This window comes from Megalobrama amblycephala, linkage group LG12 (assembly GCF_018812025.1).
Source record: "Megalobrama amblycephala isolate DHTTF-2021 linkage group LG12, ASM1881202v1, whole genome shotgun sequence".
Taxonomy (NCBI): domain Eukaryota; kingdom Metazoa; phylum Chordata; class Actinopteri; order Cypriniformes; family Xenocyprididae; genus Megalobrama; species Megalobrama amblycephala.
In genome coordinates, this window is record NC_063055.1 from 18,963,171 (window position 1) to 18,984,233 (window position 21,063).

At 35.2% G+C, this 21,063-nt stretch overlaps 1 protein-coding gene across 2 annotated transcripts in view; it reads right to left on the reverse strand.

Moving 5' to 3' along the window:
* The window catches only part of slc23a2 (solute carrier family 23 member 2), a 43,937-nt gene that overhangs the window by 7,070 nt on the left and 15,804 nt on the right, over positions 1-21,063 (reverse strand). Inside the window, exons 2-10 of one of the 2 annotated variants that reach the window (XM_048209443.1) lie at positions 20,110-20,172; positions 17,793-18,049; positions 14,499-14,594; positions 13,527-13,643; positions 12,968-13,125; positions 5,374-5,462; positions 4,132-4,199; positions 822-1,003; positions 603-723 (exon numbers count right to left, since the gene is read on the reverse strand). In XM_048209443.1, coding sequence (XP_048065400.1) covers positions 603-723; positions 822-1,003; positions 4,132-4,199; positions 5,374-5,462; positions 12,968-13,125; positions 13,527-13,643; positions 14,499-14,594; positions 17,793-18,049; positions 20,110-20,122 — 1,101 coding nt within the window. In that variant the 5' untranslated portion in view covers positions 20,123-20,172. The remainder of the gene's footprint in view (positions 1-602; positions 724-821; positions 1,004-4,131; positions 4,200-5,373; positions 5,463-12,967; positions 13,126-13,526; positions 13,644-14,498; positions 14,595-17,792; positions 18,050-20,109; positions 20,173-21,063) is intronic. The other variant, XM_048209444.1, reaches the window with a different exon arrangement.

Below are 21,063 nucleotides of genomic sequence, written 5' to 3' on the forward strand. Positions count from 1 at the left end.
ATTATTATTATCAATGTTGAAAACTGTTTTTGCTACTTAACATTTTTGTGGAAACAATGATACCATTCAAACATTTGTGTTAAGATTAAAAAGAGAGAAATTAATACTTTTATTCATCAAGGATGCATGAAATTGATCAAAAGTGACAGAAGACATTTACATTTATGTTATTAAATAAATGCAAACAAATGCTGTTCACTGAACTTTCCATTCATCAAAAATACCTAAAATACCTAAAAAAAAAGGTATCACCATTTACACACAGATATTAAGCAACACAACTGTTTTCAACATCGATAATAAGAAATGTTTCTTCAGCAGCAAATCAACATATTATAATGATTTGTGAAGGATCATGTGACACTCAAGACTGGAGTAATGATGCTGAAAATTCAGCTTTGCGTCACAGGAATAAACTACATTTTAAAATATATTCAAATAGGAACAGTTATTTTAATTTGTAATAATATTTCTCAATATTACTGTTTTTACAGTATTTAAGTACAGCATAATTCAAAAACATTACTTTTAACAGGTACTTTTTATATATTCTCTACATCTTTATGATATTTCTTATCTTGGATTACTGTGGAGAAACTCACTGGGAACATCTTGAACAGCTGCAAACGATAAGACGTCCAGCCTTTTTTAGATTTGTAGATGGGGAGCGGCAGCTGGATGTTACGTGCATACTGAGAGAACAGCAGCACCAGGAATATGGTTCTGTTTAAATAAGGGGAGAGAGAGTTTACACGCCGAGTCCACAGCACCAAAGATTGGTTACATACACAGCCAAATGTCTGTGTGCGAGCCGTACTCACAGCATGGCAATGCCCCAGTGTTTGCCTGCCCTCTCTCCAGCAGCCCTGAAGCCTGAGAGTCCGATAAGAGTGACAGTAGGGGTGATGGTGAGGGGCCCGATGTACTTCAACAGGACACCTGGCAAACCTAAGGCCCCTATGACCACCTCTATCAGAGACGAGACTATTATGGCACCCTGGATCTACAGAGAGAGAGAGAGAGAAAGAGGTAGTGGGTAAGTGTAATTATACAAACAATCTAAAAGAACCAAATAAAGAAGAAAAAGAGAGGAATCTACAAAAACGTGGTAAAGGTTAAAAGCCATTAATGTCAAAGTGTCATTGACAAGTCCTCCAGACAGCACAAAGCTCCATTTAATCGAATTCAGCTTAAGTTGATTAATCTTCATGTCCGTCACCGTTTAGGCCAGATCAATATTAAATCTGTTTACACAAACATCTCTTAAAAGACAGATAAATAAACAAACAAATGTAACATTCAAGCAATATTTATAGTGGCCATAAAAAGTATTAGAACACTTGAAGGGTTTCACACCCGTAAGACCTTCGTCGTTCATCTTCGGAACACAAATTAAGATATTTTTGATAAAATCCAATGAGGCCTGCATTGAGAGCAGTGGTGTAATGTAACAAAGTAATAATACTTCATTACAGTACTTAAGTATATTTTGGGAGAATCTTTACTTTACTTGAGTTTTTATATTTCTGTCAACTTTTACTTTTACTCCACTACATTTCCTAAATAAAATGTATAATTTTACTCCAATACTTTTTGCCAAAGTATTTTCGTTACTTACTACAAAATAAAGTAGGAAGAACACAGACTGCAAGCAAGCATGTGCAAACAAGTGCGCGCACATCCACGGTTGATTTCATTTTCTGGGTTGCGTCCGTTGCTGGAGTGACTGAGAAAAGTGCGCTGTCATTAATTATACAGTACGAGAGCGGCCTCTAGAGGTGAAATAAAAACTATCACCGATGACTCGTAGAGTTTGTTTTGACACGTGATGTGAAGCTGCGTGCTGCACAGAGCGGGACACTTCAAAAACGAATTTAAAACATAGACAACAAAACGGTATGTTATATAGTGTATACACAGTACTTGTTTTCATATCAGTAATTAGTAAATAAGTAATTAGTTTGTTGACTAGATGCTGCATTAGAGGAGATCAGTAGTATGTTTGCCGTCGAGGCTGAGAGGATGTTAACATTAGTAGTACCTCAAGCGGTTAAAACAATGTAACAAAAACAGCAACTGTTTAATGTCACGATTGTTAGCATTCATTGGCATGTTTATATCCATTTGTTCGCCGTTATGCATTCATTATCCAGTGAAGTTGCATATTTAAACTGTATCCTCATCATGCAGCGACAGAAACAAAACAAATCAGAAATGTATTCAGTTTCAGTTCTTTTTTAATCGGTGCTGTAACACATATTTTGATTAGATAACCATCAAGTTTCCTAAAATAGAGGTGTGTGAAGGTATACCTATAATAGACCTATGCTTTTGTGTGTAAAGATGGTAATTTTTAAGCATGACTGTTTGGATTTATATGAAATTGTAACACTTTACAATAAGAGTCCATTTGTAACATTAAATAAGGTTAATAAAAGTATTGTTCATTGTTAATTTCAACATTTACATTTTAACATTTTAAAATCTCTTACATTAGTTTTAATGCACTGTGATTTAACATGAATGATCAATGTATAATTAATATATTAATATTTTTTATATTTAAAAATTACAAACATTTTTTTTAATTCAAAGAAACAAAATGTAAGAAAGAGTTAAAACTGAACACAATCTTGCTGCTCAAACTGTGTATAGAACAATTTTTAATAATATTTCTTTGCTCATTTTGTATTTTACATTTACTTATACTTTTACTTTCAATACTTAAGTACGTTTAATATCAAAAAAAAAATTCTGGTAAGATATTTATACTTTTACTCAAGTATGGTTTTCGAGTACTTCATACACCACAGATTGAGAGCAAGTTAACTTAGACTTTCAAACACCCAGAAAGGTACTAAAAATAGATTTAAAACAGTTCATGTGACTACAGTAGTTCAAACTTAATGTTATGAAGCGACGAGAATACTTTTGTGCGCCAAATGCTCTCAATGCAGGCCTCACTGAGCCATCGGATTTTATCAAAAATATCTTAAATTGTGTTCCAAAGATGAACGAAGGTCTTATGGGTGTGGAACGACATGAGGGTGAGTAATAAATTACTTAATTTTTGGGTGGACTAACCCTTTAAACCACACTTACCACTGCATTATACTTCAAAAGGAGGTCTGTGTCTACAGTTATTACTTTTATTTTTGTGTTAATTACATTTTATTGTAAGTTATATGTACATTACTATATAAAATTATGTATACTAGTGACAGTAAACCTTCTTTTACAGAAGATTTCTATTTCAAATAAATGCTGTTCTTTTGAACTTTATATTAATCAAAGAATCCTGAAACAAAATGTAGCAGTTTTCACAAAAATATTAAGCAGCACAGCTGATATCCATCCATCCATCCATCCATCCATCCATCCATCCATCCATCCATCCATCCATCCATCCATCCATCCATCCATCCACATTTGAAAAATTGAGTGCCAAAGGCTCTTCGATACACAAGGGCAATAAAGGCTATCTTGTCTGGTCCGAGCCAACATGAGGTCTACTGTAGCACAAGTCACTCAAAATTTTAATGATGTTTTTGGGAGGAATGTGTCACAACACACAGTGCATTGCACTCTGCTTCGTATGGGGCTGCGTAGCCACAGACCAATTAGAGTGCCTATGATGACCCCTGTCCACCATCAGAAAAGCCTACAATGGGAACGAGAGCATCGTAATTGGATCTTAGACCAATGGAAGAAGGTCGCCTGGTCCGATGAGTCCCGTTTTCTTTTACAACACATGGACAGCCGTGTACATGTGCGGCATTTACCTGGGGAAGTGATGGCACCAGGATGTATTGTGGATCGACGACAAGCCGATAGAGGGAGATGCTCTAGGCAACGTTCTGCTGTGAAACCCTGGGTCCGGGATGTTATTTTTTAACTATCCAGTTTTTTTTAGTAATGTTTGCAGTGGTAGTGGTCCTATAGAGGTTTTTTACAATTATTACAATCCATAATCCTATTGGGCAATCCTGTTAAAACCCACTCTAGACCTTAGCTTTCAGCCTCATTTCATTTAATTAGTTTCACACCATTAGTTCCTCGTAGTTTTACGTTAATGTTCCTTAATAAAAAAATATACTTCTCATTTCTTTTGGTCTCTTTGTTTTAACACACCTCTCGTATCCTGGGGTGCCAGATGTCTTCTGTGTGTGGCAGCACTGTGGCATTGAATACAGGAACAGCTGCAGAGAAACATGACAATCAGATTAATGGTTTTAAGTGTTACTGAGAAGGTACACGAGTGTGTACAGGGTTGCTGCACATTTTTAAAGTTAAATTTAAGGCTTTTCAAGACCTTTTTAAGATCTGAAGAAATTAAAATGAATACCTTACGCTTGGGGTTGACAAAAATAATTTCTTGGGATTTTGTCAATAAGAAAATATTTTGCTGATTGTGTTTTTGAGCTGCCTTTACAAGTGGATTTTATGTTATGTCAAATTCTTACCAATTAAATTAAATCAGTATCGACAAAATCCATTTTAGCACTGCAGAAGTGACACAGAAGCTGAATTTTGATGCATTTACACAGACTGTTTAATGCAGCTTAGAGGTGGCATCACTTACTGCAATTATAATTGCATAAAAATGCTATGAGAATAAATGCTTTAATAATTATATCTTGAATATAGAAATGTAAAGTAAATGTAAATGATAGCCTACTTTACAATTACATAAATAGCTTAATTCTATGAATTCTATTAACTCTATTAATGGTTTAAAAAAAATGAATATTTAAATATGAATTAAAAAAATGCTACTTTAAATATGTAACTAAAACAGTCAGTAGATGGCGGCAAGTGATTGTCTTAATGAGCGAGTTGAGTCAATGAATCATTCACTCAACCGATTCATTCAAACGCCGATTCATTCAGGAACAAAGCACGTGACTGAGTCACTGAATCATTCATCAAACTGATTTGTTCAACAACACAAATTCATTCAGTAATGAAGCACAGCTATCTGGTGCTCATTGTACAAAGGTCCACTTTTGCAATATTTTTGTTGGAGAAATGAAGCAAAAACAGACAATATTGTGCCTAAAATGTTACTCCCAACATTACTTTTTTTAATTGAACTGTAGTAAAAAAAAAAATCAATATCACATTTTCAATTGTGATGATACTCTGGTAAAAGGCACTCTTGCTCTTGTGATATTGCTTAATTAATATAAGACATGAACTGGGGGCAAAAATGCCCCTGTATATCTTGAGTTTTGGATGTATTCAAACTGCATAATAGGCTACACCAGAAAACATACACATATTTAAGACATGGCCTTAAAATCAGGAGATTCAAATTTCAGACTTTTAAGACTTTTTAATGCCTGCGGGAACCCTTTTGTGTGCGACATGTACCTGTTGCGTTACATTTCCACTTTTCCAGTGAAAGGATGGCTCTTGCTGGGGCGAGAAATGCAAAAGCACTAGCTTGGAACAATGGAAGTCTGGGGGCAAAACACACAAAACACAATAATCAAATCACAAGAACAGCTCATACAAACACACACATACACTCACATAACACATAAAACATAAAAAAACCCTCCACTCTTGTGCCTTGAAAGCATCTACAGTATGTGTGTCTCATGAGAAAAGACGTGTACCAAGAAAAGCTCCACTCCACTGAAACAGTGATGATTCACCAATAACAGAACAAATCATTCAGTTCCATTTATTGTTTTTTTTTTTTTGTAAATCACCCTATTGTAAAGAAGAAAATTTGACATGGATGGATGGACAATTTGACAATCAGACCTTTAACTGAATGCAATATCTGGCCGTCATTGCAGCCTGTTTTGATGTCTGTGAAATGAGGAAAGTCATTTCACTCGCGGCCATATTTGTAACGCCTCCGGGCAACTATTCTGGGCATCCAAGACCAAGTCCTATCTATTTGAATGGGGGAATCCTGAAATCTCAAAAACTGCTTGGAAAAAATTCACAATTAAATAACATATGTCAAATTAGCAACAAAATCTGACATTAACTGTCCCACAAATGCTGTTTCTTATGCTCAAATAGCATTAAAAAAAGCATATTTTTTATGCTAGACTAGCCAATGCGCATGTGCAGTCCCAAACGAAAAAGTCTCAAGTTTCTATGGGAACTGGAGCCTCTAACGGCGGCTGCAATGACTATATCAATCAGCAATTGGCTCTTTTACTTAGATGGCGGGACATATCCCACCATATTGCGCGTTGCAGTTTCTCCCAGTTCATCTAGTGGAACTCTTCTGCAATGGAATCAGCAAAGTATAGGCAACTTTTACACACCATGCATCTCAGCATCACAGCGCTTCCACTTTCCAATATTATTTACAATTGACTGTGTAATATATAGCAGGGAGGAAAAGGTTCCAGGTTGGCCAGGTTGGTTGCTAGATTTTATACACCTGTGGCAATGGGTCTGATTGAAAAATTAAGAGGTGTGTCCCCATACTTTTGTCCATATAGAGTATATTCAGATCTGCTTGTGGAAATCTAGTTAAAGGATTAGTTCACTTTCAAATTAAAATTTCCTGATAATTTATACACCACCATGTCACCCAAGATGTTTATGTCTTTCTTCAGTCGAAAAGAAATTAAGGTTTGAGAAAAACATTCCAGGATTTTGCTCCATATAGTGGACTTCAGCAGTTACCAACGGGTTGAAGGTTCAAATTGCAGTTTCAGTGCAGCTTCAAAGGGCTCTACATGATCCCAGATGAGGAATAAGGGTCTTATCTAGCAAAAATATCTGTAGTTTTCTTAAAAAAAAAAAAAAGAAAAAAAAAAAAGATAAATTATCAGGAAATTTTAAATTGAAAGTGAAATCTTTTAACTTGCTACGAAGCAACAAATATTTTCAAAGATTTGATGCCACTAACATGAGAAGCACTGGCAAATCCACTGACAATTTTAAAAATAAATATTATCTAAATACAAATAAATCATTTATTAATACGTTTAATTACTTATTAATAAATAATGTATTAATTTAGCCAAATATTTTTGTATTGATCAAATAAACAATATTTAAATTACATTTAACAAAAATATGCAAAATACAGCACAGGGACATTTTAGAAAAACAAACAAACAAACAAAAAAATCTAAATAAATTTAAGAAATAAATAAATATAATCATTATTATTTATAAATATTAAAATATTTTAACAGCTGAATATTTTATATTTAACAAATATACGTCTATAATATTTAATACAAATATGCAAAAAACACAACATAAGGACAGTTTAGAAAGTTTAGAAAAACGAGAATAATTTATAAAACTAGAGTAATAACTAGGGATGCACCGATACCACTTTTTAAGGACCGAGTACGAGTACCGATACTTTTTTCTAGTACTCGCCGATACCGATGCCTATACATTTATTAATTTATACATTTATTTAGAGAGAGGGAGCACGTGCGAGAGAGAGCGCTTCTATTCTGTGTCATTCAGCGCGATTCCGCCTATCCCGCCATCACTAATCGATAACGAATTGTGATTGAAAGCATTCAGTTCGCAATGTGTGTGTCGTCATCATTAATTTTGAAGTATTTCCACACCTCTGAGGCTGACATGGTTTCTGCTGCTGCCGCCGGAGTCTCTGTTACGTCACATGAGGTATCGGTCTTTGGTATCGGGGTTTTTTTTACGAGTACGAGTACGAGTACGAGTACGAGTACGAGTACAAGTACATGAGCTTAGTATCAATACTGGTATCGGTATCGGAGCATCCCTAGTAATAACTAAAACCTAAGAGGAATTAGATTCATATTCATTGTAATCAGTCAGAAGTGCTTTGCTCTAACCACTAGATGTCTCCACACACACTTCTCACACCATCACTGATGTGGGCTTCTAAGTCTGTTTGCTTGTGCTGTAACGACCGTTGCTAAATAAAAACAAAAAGGGCCAAACTCTCTTTATCTCATTCCTTTCCTCTTATCTTTACCTAACACTTGCTGCTAATTACCTCCCAGTAACAGCTGGGAAGGAGGGTCATTATGAACCAGCCATGACAATGAATATGGCAACATAAAAAACAAAAACAAAAAAAAAAACCCGCTTTACTAAAGCACAACACAGATTACATTTTAAAAGGTTTAAGTTATGTATGACTAGATAAAAAAAATATTTAAGGTCAAAACATCAATTCTTTATCTTCTCTGAGTGGAAAAGTGTTCAGTCAGATGTAACATACCAGGTATCAGTGGTGCAGTGTTGTTTTAGTATCATTGATATACTATAATAGTTTTCGTTAATATTTTAAATTAGATTTCATGTTTTATGAATTTTGTTGTGTTTTAATGATTATAGTACTTTAAGTTAAACTAAACAGAAATGTGAAATTTTATCTTGGCAAATAGCAGTTCTTTTTTATTATTTTATTTGAGTGTTAATGTTAATGGTTTTAGTTTTAATGATAATAACCCATGTGCTAATGACCAACAAATTGTGCATACAGAGCCCCTCAGGCACAAAAAAAAAAAAAAAATGCACACATGAAGGCCGCTCACATTCAGTGACTCAGCATACAGGTCTGACGGCAACACTTGCCCAAACCATTCCACTCTTATCTTCTTCCCATTTCCCTTTTTTTGGTCACTCGCTCAGGTTTCCCTGGAGACAGCATGTGCCACGAGCAAGTGACGTCAGAACAGAGGGATCAAATGCGCAAGAAAGACATCAGACAAATTGGGCAAAGTGGCCACAAAAGAACATTGAGTCCAAGACACAGAACAGGCCACGGCTAAATGTCTTTATGACATGAACAGCCTAAAGGATCAGACCTCTACATATACTTACCCTCCCAATCCTGCAGACTATGCGTCTGTTCCAGATTCCTTATAACCCGCTCACCGTCAATTCATGCTTACCTTTTGGGGGTTTTACGTCACGTAAAACGGTATTGCGACATCAATTACAGCGGCAAAATATTAACAGTGGTAACTAATGGAGGAAATAACAGTTTCCTGAATTGCTGTGATTGAGGTTTTATATGTTGGTACGGGCTTAAACAGATCCAAACTCTGTAGATAAGACACTGAAGCGCTGCTTATTTTATAAGGGACCAGCATGTACTCGCTTGTTTTAATAATCCTTATTCAAATCAGAGGTGAGGCCACATGAGGGCCATGGAGGCACTGGACATTCCAGATTGATCTATGATCCGCCCAGTGTCTAATGGTTTGCAAATTACATGAAAATACAAAAACAGAAACTGAATTTTGTCAGCACATTTATTGAATCATGATTCTGATTAATATTTACAAAATATTTGTGGTTGTTATTTATGTTCACCAAGGCTGCATTTATAGATAAAAAGAATATTTAAGGTCAAAACATCAATTCTTTATCTTCTCTGAGTGGAAAAGTGTTCAGTCAGATGTAACATACCAGGTATCAGTGGTGCAATGTTGTTTTAGTATCATTGATATACTATAATAGTTTTAGTTAATATTTTAAATTAGATATTAGATTATTAAATATTAGTGTCTAATAGTTTGCAAATTACATGAAAATACAAAAACAGAAACTGAATTTTGTCAGCACATTTATTGAATCATGATTCTGATTAATATTTACAAAATATTTGTGGTTGTTATGATGTTTTTGAAAGACATGTCTTATGTTCACCATTTATTTGATAGAGCACAGTAAATAGAGCAATATTGTGAAATATAAATGAATATTAATATTACTGAAATATTGAATACCATAACAAAAAAGCTAAAATTTTATATTTTAATTTTTTTTTTTAAATGCAAAGCTGATTACTCCTGTATTCAGTCAGTGTCACATGATCCTTCAGAAATCATTCTAATATGCTGATTTAGTGCCCAAGAAATATTTTTTATCATCACAAAACATTTGTGCTGCTTAATATTTTTGTGGAAACAATATTATATATATTTTTAGGATTCTTTGGTGAATAGAAAGTTCAAAAGAACAGCCTTTATGTGAAATGCAATTTTTTTGTGACATTATAAATTAATTCTACAACAGTTATTGGTTGATATTAGAGCTTTTTTTTTTTTTTTTTTTTTTTTTTTTTTAATGATCTATTAGTATCACACGATAATGGATATTACTGTGAATTTCAAACTAAGATGACAATTTTTTTTTTGTTTTAATTTTTTTTTTAAATATTAGGCATGTAATGGCCATAAACATGAAAATAATACATACATTTAGAAACAAATTTAATAGCAAACCATAGGCCTAAGTTAAATAATAAAAGGCACAGAACAGTTCGTCCAATTTCAGCTTGGAACACCGATTTAAATCTCTCACAGTGTGTCCCTTCCTTGTGCACCAGTTTGCTGTCTGAATTGTAGCATTATAAAGAGCTGAAGGCCTTTATTACAGAGCGATTAAAGACCCTGGAACCAAAAACATAAAGGTCCACAGAAGACCACAGCTAAAATTGAACTGACCCATTTTCTCCAGTCCTCCTGCTAGTTTTTGTTCCAACAAAAGCAGCTCTTCAAAAAATGTAACCGGCCTTCAAAAATGTAATTAGAGGAGAGAATGCATTTAAAAGCACATTTTAAGAGCTTGTGTCTTTGGCTGAATTTGTGCTAAATAAAAGCCAGTGGAAGAAGAATAAAAAAAAAAAAACCCTTTATGCAACAGGAACGCCCTTCCTCTTCAAATCTAGGTAACTGGGTCACTTCACTTTCAGTAAGAGGGAGGAGAAAGACATGGAAAAGGAGAGTAATAAAGACAGAGAGAGCAAAATAACAATGTAAGGTGGAGGAACAACAGGAAAAAACATTTAACGAAACAGCAATGTGGTAAAAAGAGGAAGAAAGAGACACTCTGTTTTTTTCTGTGAAAATGAATATCATGGAAATATATATTGAACATTGACAAAAGACTGAAAAATATCTAGATTTTTCTAGCCACATCACTCAGCCCTACTGTATTTAAGAGCAGGATTCTATCACAAGATAACACGTCATGATACATGCCCAGACATACACAGAAAAAAAAAAAAAAAAAAAAAAAAAAAAAAACAGCCTGCGAATCAATGATGCCAACTTCTGCCTGCCCTGATAGCTCTCACCTTTCACTTACAGCAAGTTCACCTTTGTGCGTTCATGACGTTTGTGCCATTATTCTGACTTGCCTGCCCAACCCAAGAACAAGAGTAAAATCCGACACCTGCTGCATTGTGCTGTGACTCAGAGAGCAGAGCAGACGCTTTCAGTTAAAAATTGCAGCGTTTGTTGTCCAACTGAATTAAATGGTTTTTATTTCTATTAAAAAAGCAAAATCGACAGTGGGGGTGGTGCCGCGGTGGGCAGGTAATGTAATCGGTGTACGGCCGAACACAGTGTAACCGACTACTGTAGCAAGCCTATTCTACAGAAGATGTTATTATCTTCTCTACAGTATTTTTTGGGAGTGAACAAAAAGAGTGAAGCAGATGCAGTACTTGCTGAACTAAAGTGGTCTTGTAAACTAAGCCTGAATCTAACATCCTGAAAATAATCAATAAAACCACCTACACACAACACAAAATACTTTACACAAAGTACTATAAACATGAACACAACAGAAGGGTTTCTGCCATTTACTGAAAACTCTCATGACGCACAGATCCATTATACTGTTAGTATAAGTACTACGAGAATACATGAATGAGTCAATGACATGACAGGTCATTTTTTTTTTTTTGTCCAAAGGCCTTAATATTAATAAAAAACAAAGATATGACATCCAAAGTATGTAAGGTAGTACAACTAGATCTCTTTTATTGAATCCAAAAGGTTTTAATGATATTTTGCTACATATAAAGGTATTTTAAAGATTTTGAAGTGTCCATCCAAAGACCAATACAGCCACTTAATTTGTTTTTAAAATATCTTAAAATGTAATAAATTTATATATTTTTTATTCTGGCATGATTTTATAATATATCATATATCAACACAGTGCAAAATCATATTAAAATTATGTGTAGAAGTCGTTGATTTGTTATGAGAAAGAATGTCCGGAAAAATGAATTTCATTAATGTCATTCGGAGTAACCAATATAAAGTGATCATTTTGGATCAAGTGATACAGTCACTATCATATGACAGGATATGACATCATTCAGACACCACATTGTCCTGAAGCAAAGTAACTAAATCTCTTTTAACTATTTGAAAAATTCATGTTTTCACTTGCTCATTGGCATGTCCCGGAACAGGTAATTCGGTACAACCGCTATAAAACATTGAAGATGTTGTAATATTTTAAAAACTTGTACTAAAATATAAAATTTTTGATTGTCTTTAGATAGATAGATTAGATAGATTAGATAGATAGATTAGATAGATTAGATAGATTAGATAGATAGATAGATAGATAGATAGATAGATAGATAGATAGATAGATAGATAGATAGATAGATAGATAGATAGATAGATAGATAGATAGATAGATAGATAGATAGATAGATAGATAGATAGATAGATAGATAGATAGATAGAGATATCAGCCTGTTAGCATTGTTTGAAAATATCGTCATTCGGTTTAACCAAAAATGTCATTCGGTAAAACCGAAAATTGTGTATCTATTCTGCAGGAAATGATTATCAGTATCTATATGTATCAAAAAGTATATAAGTGTGTAAACTTAGTTTATTATTTCAGATGCCGTTTTAAAAGACTACAATTGAAAAAAAGAATGTATATTATATAAAATATATAAAAAGTGTGTTAAGGTCAAGTACTGTTATCAATCACATATATATATATATATATATATATATATATATATATATATATAAAGCATAAAGTTACATGTTAACTGCTGTGCTTACTTGTTAGTAAGTTGAGTAAACTCCACTGACAGTGAAGCAGTGCATGGGATTCACCACGCAGGCCAGATTTAAACCTGCATCCCCCATTGTAACCCCATTGCTCAACATGTCTGGAACATGCATTGCTTTAACAAAATCACGCTTACCGGCAGCCAAGGGTAGTCTGCAGCAGGGTGGTGATGCCCACGCAAAAGAAAATGGTGCCAATGAGCTGACTGGTTGCCCACTGGTCAAAACCTACACACATGGCTTCGGCCAGCAGGAAGGGCACAGCGATAGTTCCACTGAAGCAGGTAAGGTAGTGCTGAGGAGAAACAGTGGAAAGAAAAATATATATATCTAGCTCTTTATCTCTGTGATGGAGAACATCAAATCTTACAAAAGTCAAGGGTAACTGCAGTAAATATTGGGTCACTTCTTCAAAGTTGCATGTCACTGCTGAAAAGTCTAGGTTTCACTGGTGAAAGTTGAGGGTCACTTCTTCAAAGTCGAGGATCCTAAAAGTCCTACTTGCTTCAATGTTGCATGTCACTGCAGTAAATTTGAGGACCACTTCTACAGTCTAAATCTACAGTCACTACTACAGTTCACTGCTATAGTTGAGTCATAGCTGGAATATGAACATCTTAAATGTCTGGGGCTCATCACTCTACAGAGGAATGGCCTAATAAGTAGGTCCCCATGTGACTGTGTATGCGTTCGTACCTGTAAACCCAGGAACACACACAGATACCAAGGTGGTGTGTCCTCTATGGTGTATATCATGTCCATTCTCCTGGTATCTATGCTGTCTGCACTGTCCACAGTCTCTGACATGGAGCACTGAAGGGGAGAGGAAACACAAGACACATAGGAGTTAGACTCTGGGTAACCCATCGCTATTACAGAGAACCTGAGCGAGAGCTCTACACTATAAATGGCATCAGCACACACACACACACACACACACACACACACACACACACACACACACACACACACACACACACACACACACACACACACACAAAACTGCTGGCAATTCAAAAAGCATCAGAGGGAGATCAGTGACACTATATGAAATTATCCTGAAATGAACTGAAACGGTTTAATAAATTCAGTTCCAAATTGAAAGACTTTACTATTAGAGTCATTATGTTAACATATGTTGTAATGGAAAATATGTACGTTATTGAAAACTTCATTTAACAATTTAAATTCTAATTAAAAAACTATGCAATGACACAGTACAATTCTTGTCTGTCTTTGAACATTTTTTTTTCTGAGATGCAGTAAGATTAGCCTTCAGCTGACCCTTGCAACAGTTATCTCTGTTTTAGGGACAGTATCAGAGGCTATCATTGTTTTGAGACATTGAAAATCTGGATTACCAGTCAAATAATTCTCATTTCAGACAGATATTACTGACAACACAGAACCAGAGAAAGAGACAGAAACCCAACGTGTTGCACCAGCATTGCTGTACTGAAGACAAACACTGAGGAATTTCCACTGCTATGTTGTGACCTCCCAAATCCCTGATCCCTCTGTGGGGGAAAAGTGCAGAGTCATAATGACCGAGCTATTACAGAACAGGGCTTAATACGGAGTGGATAAGCATGACTGGTACGAGCAGCCCCTTGATTTAAAGGTGAAGCGTGTCATTTCTACACCAACAGCATCACGAAAAAGTCTCACCTTGTCCTCGGTCTGGCTGTCTTTCGCGTAAATGGCCATGAGCTGTGTGTCCTCTGCGTCTTGATCACCAGGGGTTTGCACGGCACCGTTAACCACCTGTCAAATACAGAGATGTTTGCAAAGATCACATATTTTTCCAAGTAACAAACAAAGACAACAGGTGACGCTACTTGCAAACTTTTCTATTCTTTATCACAAAAGATAATAAAAATGGACATGGACTTCTTTGTTAGAAATCAAACAATATGTAGGTTAGCTCGGCACACAAAGGGTTAACTTTGCTTTGGTTCTTTTTGCCAAACCAGGGTTTCAGTGTCAAGCATATTAGTTTTACCTTACGACCTCATGACATTACACCCAGACACCGGCAAGACTTATCAACCCACTGAAGCCCACCAGGGCAATTTCACACAAATTTCAGAAAAACGGTTATGCAGATAAGTGACCACAATCATGTAGGGAAGAGTTCACCAAAACAATGATTTCGTGTGGTTTATCTGTACAAGGGTTTTTTTTTTTTTTTCTCATGACATCATACTAGAACAAAGTTTCACATGACTGCACAAACAACCTTTTGTCTTTCAAACAATAATTACATAAAGAAATATCTTAGCAAAAAGACTAGAGTATTGCAAAAGAACATTATAGTCCCTAATAATTAATGAACAATTTAAAAGAATGATGTAATCCACAAAAAAATGTTACAAAAGGGTGTTTGTTATGTAATTGTCTTCAAGGGAGTGTTGGGCATGACTAAGGGAAACATGAGTCTTGACATGAATGTCTTAAATGAGAAAACAGATAAAGTTACAGAGCACAGACCATAGTGGACCGACTGATAAAGGGACACTTCTGTGGAAGGATAAAAAAAAAAAAAAAAAGATAATCTCTTATAGAAGAGCACACACAAGAAACTTAACATGGGCTTCTTGACATGCTTATTAATGTTTAAATTTGCAAGTTTCGCAACAGAAACACTATCAAAAAGCAGCAGTTGGTCATGTCAACTTGTTTGGTTTGTACTGCTTTTTAATCAACCTGTCCTGCGGTGATGAGATAACACAAACAGGAGGTTTAGACCCACATGTTGAGGGTCTAATATTTTACAAATACCAACTGTATTAAATTAGTAATATTATTCAATACAGATCTATTTGTTATTACGTTTTGTGTAATGCTTTGCAGTTCACACCATCAAAACGAACCAAATGAAAAGTTGGCCACAAACTGTCATTTTCCATTTCTTTAGAATAATTTAATTATCACTCAGTTTAATTTTCGATTCTACAAGTTTGGGCTGTTGCGTCCGAGTCTGATTTTTGAACAAACATAAATGACTCATTCTGATTTTCCATTTATATAATTGGCGCCAAAGACTATAGAATAACACAAGACGTGTCACTCGTCTTGTTTTGAATGGGAGAAAGTGTAACGCGCAATATGGCGGAATAAGTACCGCCTTCTAAATAAGAGCCAATCGCCGACTGGTAAAGTCATCGCGTCACTTCAGCGGCTGTTAGAATCACCGGTTTCTATAGAAACAGTCAGACGCTCGCCTCCGAAGAGACGCGCATTTAGGTCTGCGCATGCGCATTAGCTTGATCCAGCCTGAAAAATAGTTTTTTTTGTCATGATTCGAGCGTTTAGAAACTAAATCTATGAGCCGGTTGTTGTTAGATTTCATTGGTGATTTCAAATATGAAATTTAATTGTAAGGTTGGTGAACAGTTTTGGAGAGTTTGATGTTTCCCCATTCAAAGATATTGCATGATGCCCAGGATGCCCGAGAGGCGTTTCAAAGATGGCCGCCGAGTGAAATGACTTGTCTTAAAGGGACTTTGTTGGCGCTCTGCGGTTAGATTGTACCAGTGCCGCCGGGGATGGAGCGGGGTGTATGTATTCAGAGCGCTCTAAGCGTTATGTATAGGCCTATGGCACGTCTGGCCAGGCATGCAGTAATTTATCTCCTGCCCTACACTATAGTATGTCAGACAGTGACAAAGACCGCTTTCAGACATGATATTCTCCTCTTTATAGTTCTTTTGAGGCAGTTTCTATGCGTTATTTTAATAACTATTCTCAAGAGAGTATTGTAGTACGGAGCCACTAAAGGGACATGGTGGCGGAAAAAAATATGGGATGGGAGGAAAAATATTTTTCAAAATTTTGCGTTCCACCGAGAAACTTTGTGTTCTCTCCGGACAAACACTTCCTGTTTAACATCCCGCTGGCAGTGTTTCAGACAGCTCTGTACAGCACGTTCACAATAAAGTGGTTCATAGAGTTTTACTTTGAAATTTGACTTAAAGGGGTGGTATAATGCCACTTTTACAAGATGTAAAATAAGTCTCTCATGTCCCCAGAGTGTGTATGAGTGAGTAAGTTTTAGCTCAAAATACCCAACAGATCATTTTTATAGCATGTTATATTTGTCGCTTTTTGAGGGTGAGCAAAAACGCTCAGTTTTTGTGTGTGTCTTTTAAATGCAAATGAGCTGCTGCTCCCAAAAGGGGGCGGAGTTTTAGGAGCAAATGTTGCAAACAGTTTCTAAGATTTTTTACAATTTTTTAGAAGTCTCATAAGGCTGCATTAATTTGATAAATACATTAAATTGAAATATTACAATTTAAAATAAGTTTTTTAAATATTTTAATATATATTTCAATAAATGTAATTTATTCCTGTGATGGCAAAGCTGAATTTTCAGCATCATCACTCCAGTCTTCAGTGTCACATGATCCTTCAGAAATCATTCTAATATGCTGATTTGGTGCTCAAGAAACATTTCCTATTATTATTATTAATAATATTGAAAACAGTTGTGCTGCTTAATTTTTTTTCAGGATTCTTTGATTAATAGAACAGCATTTATTTGAAACAGAATTCTTTTGTAACATTATAAATGTCTTTACTGTCCCTTTTGATCAATTTAATGCATCCCTGCTGAATAAAATTGCCCACAAAAATCTTACTGAAGCCAAAAAGTTGAATGGTAAGTGTTACAATTACAGAATTTGAGTGTGCATCTTAAAAATAAATGTTATGTATGCCATTATGGTAAATCTGTTTGTCATTCGTGGTAGTTTATTGGCATTCTTGAAAGCCAGATTTTAAATGGCACCTCCTTAAAGTAGCAATTTGCATACTACACTGTCCTACTTAAAAAAGTACACTTGACCATGCATACATGCTGTTGACACGCACACTGTCCTGTAGAGTCACTCAAATGACAGGGTTGAAGCCATTGTTTTGGCCCTATGATTAGCAATTCCACACACACACACACACACTCACAGGGATGGGATAGAAATGTGCACTGTGTTTGTTCTCCTCTTCATATTTGCCAGGCTCTGCGGTGGAGTCCATGGATTTAGATGTGGTGTTTTTACCAACACCCATTCCTCCCCTTTGCTCCTCTGCCTTGTCGTCCTCCTCCTCCTCTTCCTCTGGCTCTGTTCCTCTCCTCCGCTCCCTCTCACGCTCTGGTAGAAACACTGCTGCTCTGCCTGTCAGCACACACTCATGCTCCACTGATTGTCCAGCCAGATCATCTAGGGTGAAACAACACAGCAATGTTATTCATGAATTAATTATGAAATTGAAGCAATCATCTGATGACTTCCTGCAATTATTCAACAAAATAAAACAATCCATAATCATAAACCAATATAATTCACTGAAAATCATCCCTTTTAAATCTCATGTTTTTGTCAAATAAAAATGGAGGAGTACTTCACACAGTCAAAAGGCAGAATGAACTGACAAATAATTTAAGCAATGAAATCTGAGAACATATATCAAATGAATAATGGTTTACATACTAAAATTCACATACTCACATATTAACACTTACATTACTCTGGTTTTGGACTCAAACAACCATTTATTCAAAATTAATGTGCAATCAAACATCGACAGTAACAAACACAAGCAAAAGAGGATTTGGAAAAAAAAAATTGAGAGGTAAAGAATAATAAAAAATGAATAAAAGGCTAAGGAGATGAAAAAAGAAATAAGTTGGAGGACAGGGGGGAAGAGGGATGACGAATATAGGATTGGGTTGATGTAAAACAAGCAAATGAAAGAAAGCGAGTGACTGGTGAAGGTCAGAACGCTTTATCAGCGGATGTTGATTTTTGGTAACAGTCAAGTCCTGTTTACTTTTCTTGTGGCCTTGGGCCAGCAGCACCCTCCCCTATTAATGACAGTGATTAGACACGTCATCTCACCACCAACGGGTTCATCCTCCCCCTACAGCCCATGATCCCTCAGTAGCCTTGAACTCCAGGACAATCACATCTGCTTGGTATCTCGAAGCCATCTGGGTCCACAAACCCCCCCCCTCAGAGCTACACATGCAGTGCCAGACTCTTACACTTATCCAAACAAGGAACGGTCACGGCACACCACAAGATATTGTGTAAACCGCTTGGTTTCTATTTCTTGCTGTGTGGTCACAATCACTGTGACATCTCACTGGTCCAACATCCAGCTTCGCATAACTGAACATGAAACATTGAAATAATTATTTTTTATTAACATTATATTAAGTTAAATTATATGTTATGTATATATATATATATATATATATATATATATATATATATATATATATATATATATATATATATATATATATATATATATATATATATATATATATATATATATATATATATATATATATATATTTTTTTTTTTTTTTATTTAGTATTTTATAAATTTATGTTAGATATAAATTAGATATTTACATGGAATTTATCAGATATTATTAATAATAATTATAGATATTTTGTCAATCACTTGCTTTCTATTTCTTGCTGGGTGGCCAGCCAAATCTCATTGATCTAAAAATCCAGCTCCCCATACACACACACACACACACACACACACACACACACACACACAAAATACAAATATTAGATTTATTATATAATATGTTATTGAATATTATTTACTATATTTTATTATACTATGTATTTAACATATTAACTATTATACATATAGTTTTGGTTAGAACCAAGTGTTATATTACTTGAAATAATATATATATATATATATATATATATATATATATATATATATATATATATATATATATATATATATATATAGTTTATCCCAGTACTTCTGTGATAATTTAAATGATTGTAACACAGAAATAACAATACTGTGTGGTTGAAAAGACTATTTGTGAATCTGTTTCATAACTATATGTGACAACTGCTCTCTCTGGGTCAGCGGCAGCACTAACCCCCCCCCCCCCCCCCCTTCATTAAAACCAAATTTACACTAGATGTGATTCATGCAATGTAAATCAAAACAATGACATGGATTTTGTCCAATATATAAAAAAGATCTACAGTTAGAACAATCTTTCATTTACAATATGCCCAATTGTGATTAAATCTAACATTAACTATAATAATTTTAGATATTTCATTAATGAGCTGCCGTCTTCTTAAAACAAAATCATATTTACAGTTTACTGAGCAAATTGATACTGAGAATGTTGATACTAGATATCTGTGACAGTCTATTGATTTTATTTGGAAAGCAGGTGTCCAAGTGCAAATCCAAGTGCAGCTGGGGACAGTAAAGAAATGAGTACCTAGTTCACACATCACTCCCACCAATCAGGTCGGCCAGAAGCATCTGTGTGGGAGGGGTTAAACTGGGAGAAGGATAGAGGGAAGATGCAAAAGAAGACGACAGAAGAAAAGAGGTAGGGACATGGAAAAGGAATAAGGGTTGACAAAAAGAAAGATAGGAGACAGGTGTTAATCAGCAGCCAAAATGCAAATCACAAATCACACCTTTTTTTTTTAATTCAATTTCAAATAATAATCTAATTTGAGCTGTTTAATAAACATATTGATATTTTGAAAGTGCTTGCATATAAGAAAATCTGTGCCTAATACTTCACGAAGCTTAAATCTGTTCAGCTTTAAAAAGTTCAAACAAGATCTCTGGCATGCAGTTGATTGCCACAGACAACAATTTGGACTCTTCCCTTAGTTTGTACAAACAAACCAAGCAGCTTTCTGTCGGTCAGTGCGGTGAACCCATTGCTAAATCACAAGACATTCCCGGTTTCCTACTGAAATGACAAAAAAAAATTGCCGATCAACAGTAAACGTGACCACACTTTAAGATCCTTTAGCAAATGGTCTGTTCTGTTCCTCCTTGTGCGAATTTACTCTTAGCTATGTGGACTGCTGGGTAAAAGTGTGCTCTATCCAAAATTAAGTACAGTCGTTTTAACACCTTACACCTGTCACTCAGGGATAAAAAAAAAAAAAAAAAAAAATCAAATTGGACAGATAGTGGAAACTAAAGTGCTTCTCATCCAGATGGACGAAGAAAACGGCGCAGAGTTTAAAGGTCATTTCCGATGATTGACATCACAGTTTACCTATATTTTGCTACTGATGTGTGAATCATATCTTACCGGTAAAAAGACAGAACGCTGAACAGCACATTTGTGCATTTACCTGGAAATGTCTATCTGGTAATTTACTGGGTTTAATGTGTGAAAGGGGCTCATGTGTACAAGTACGTGTGT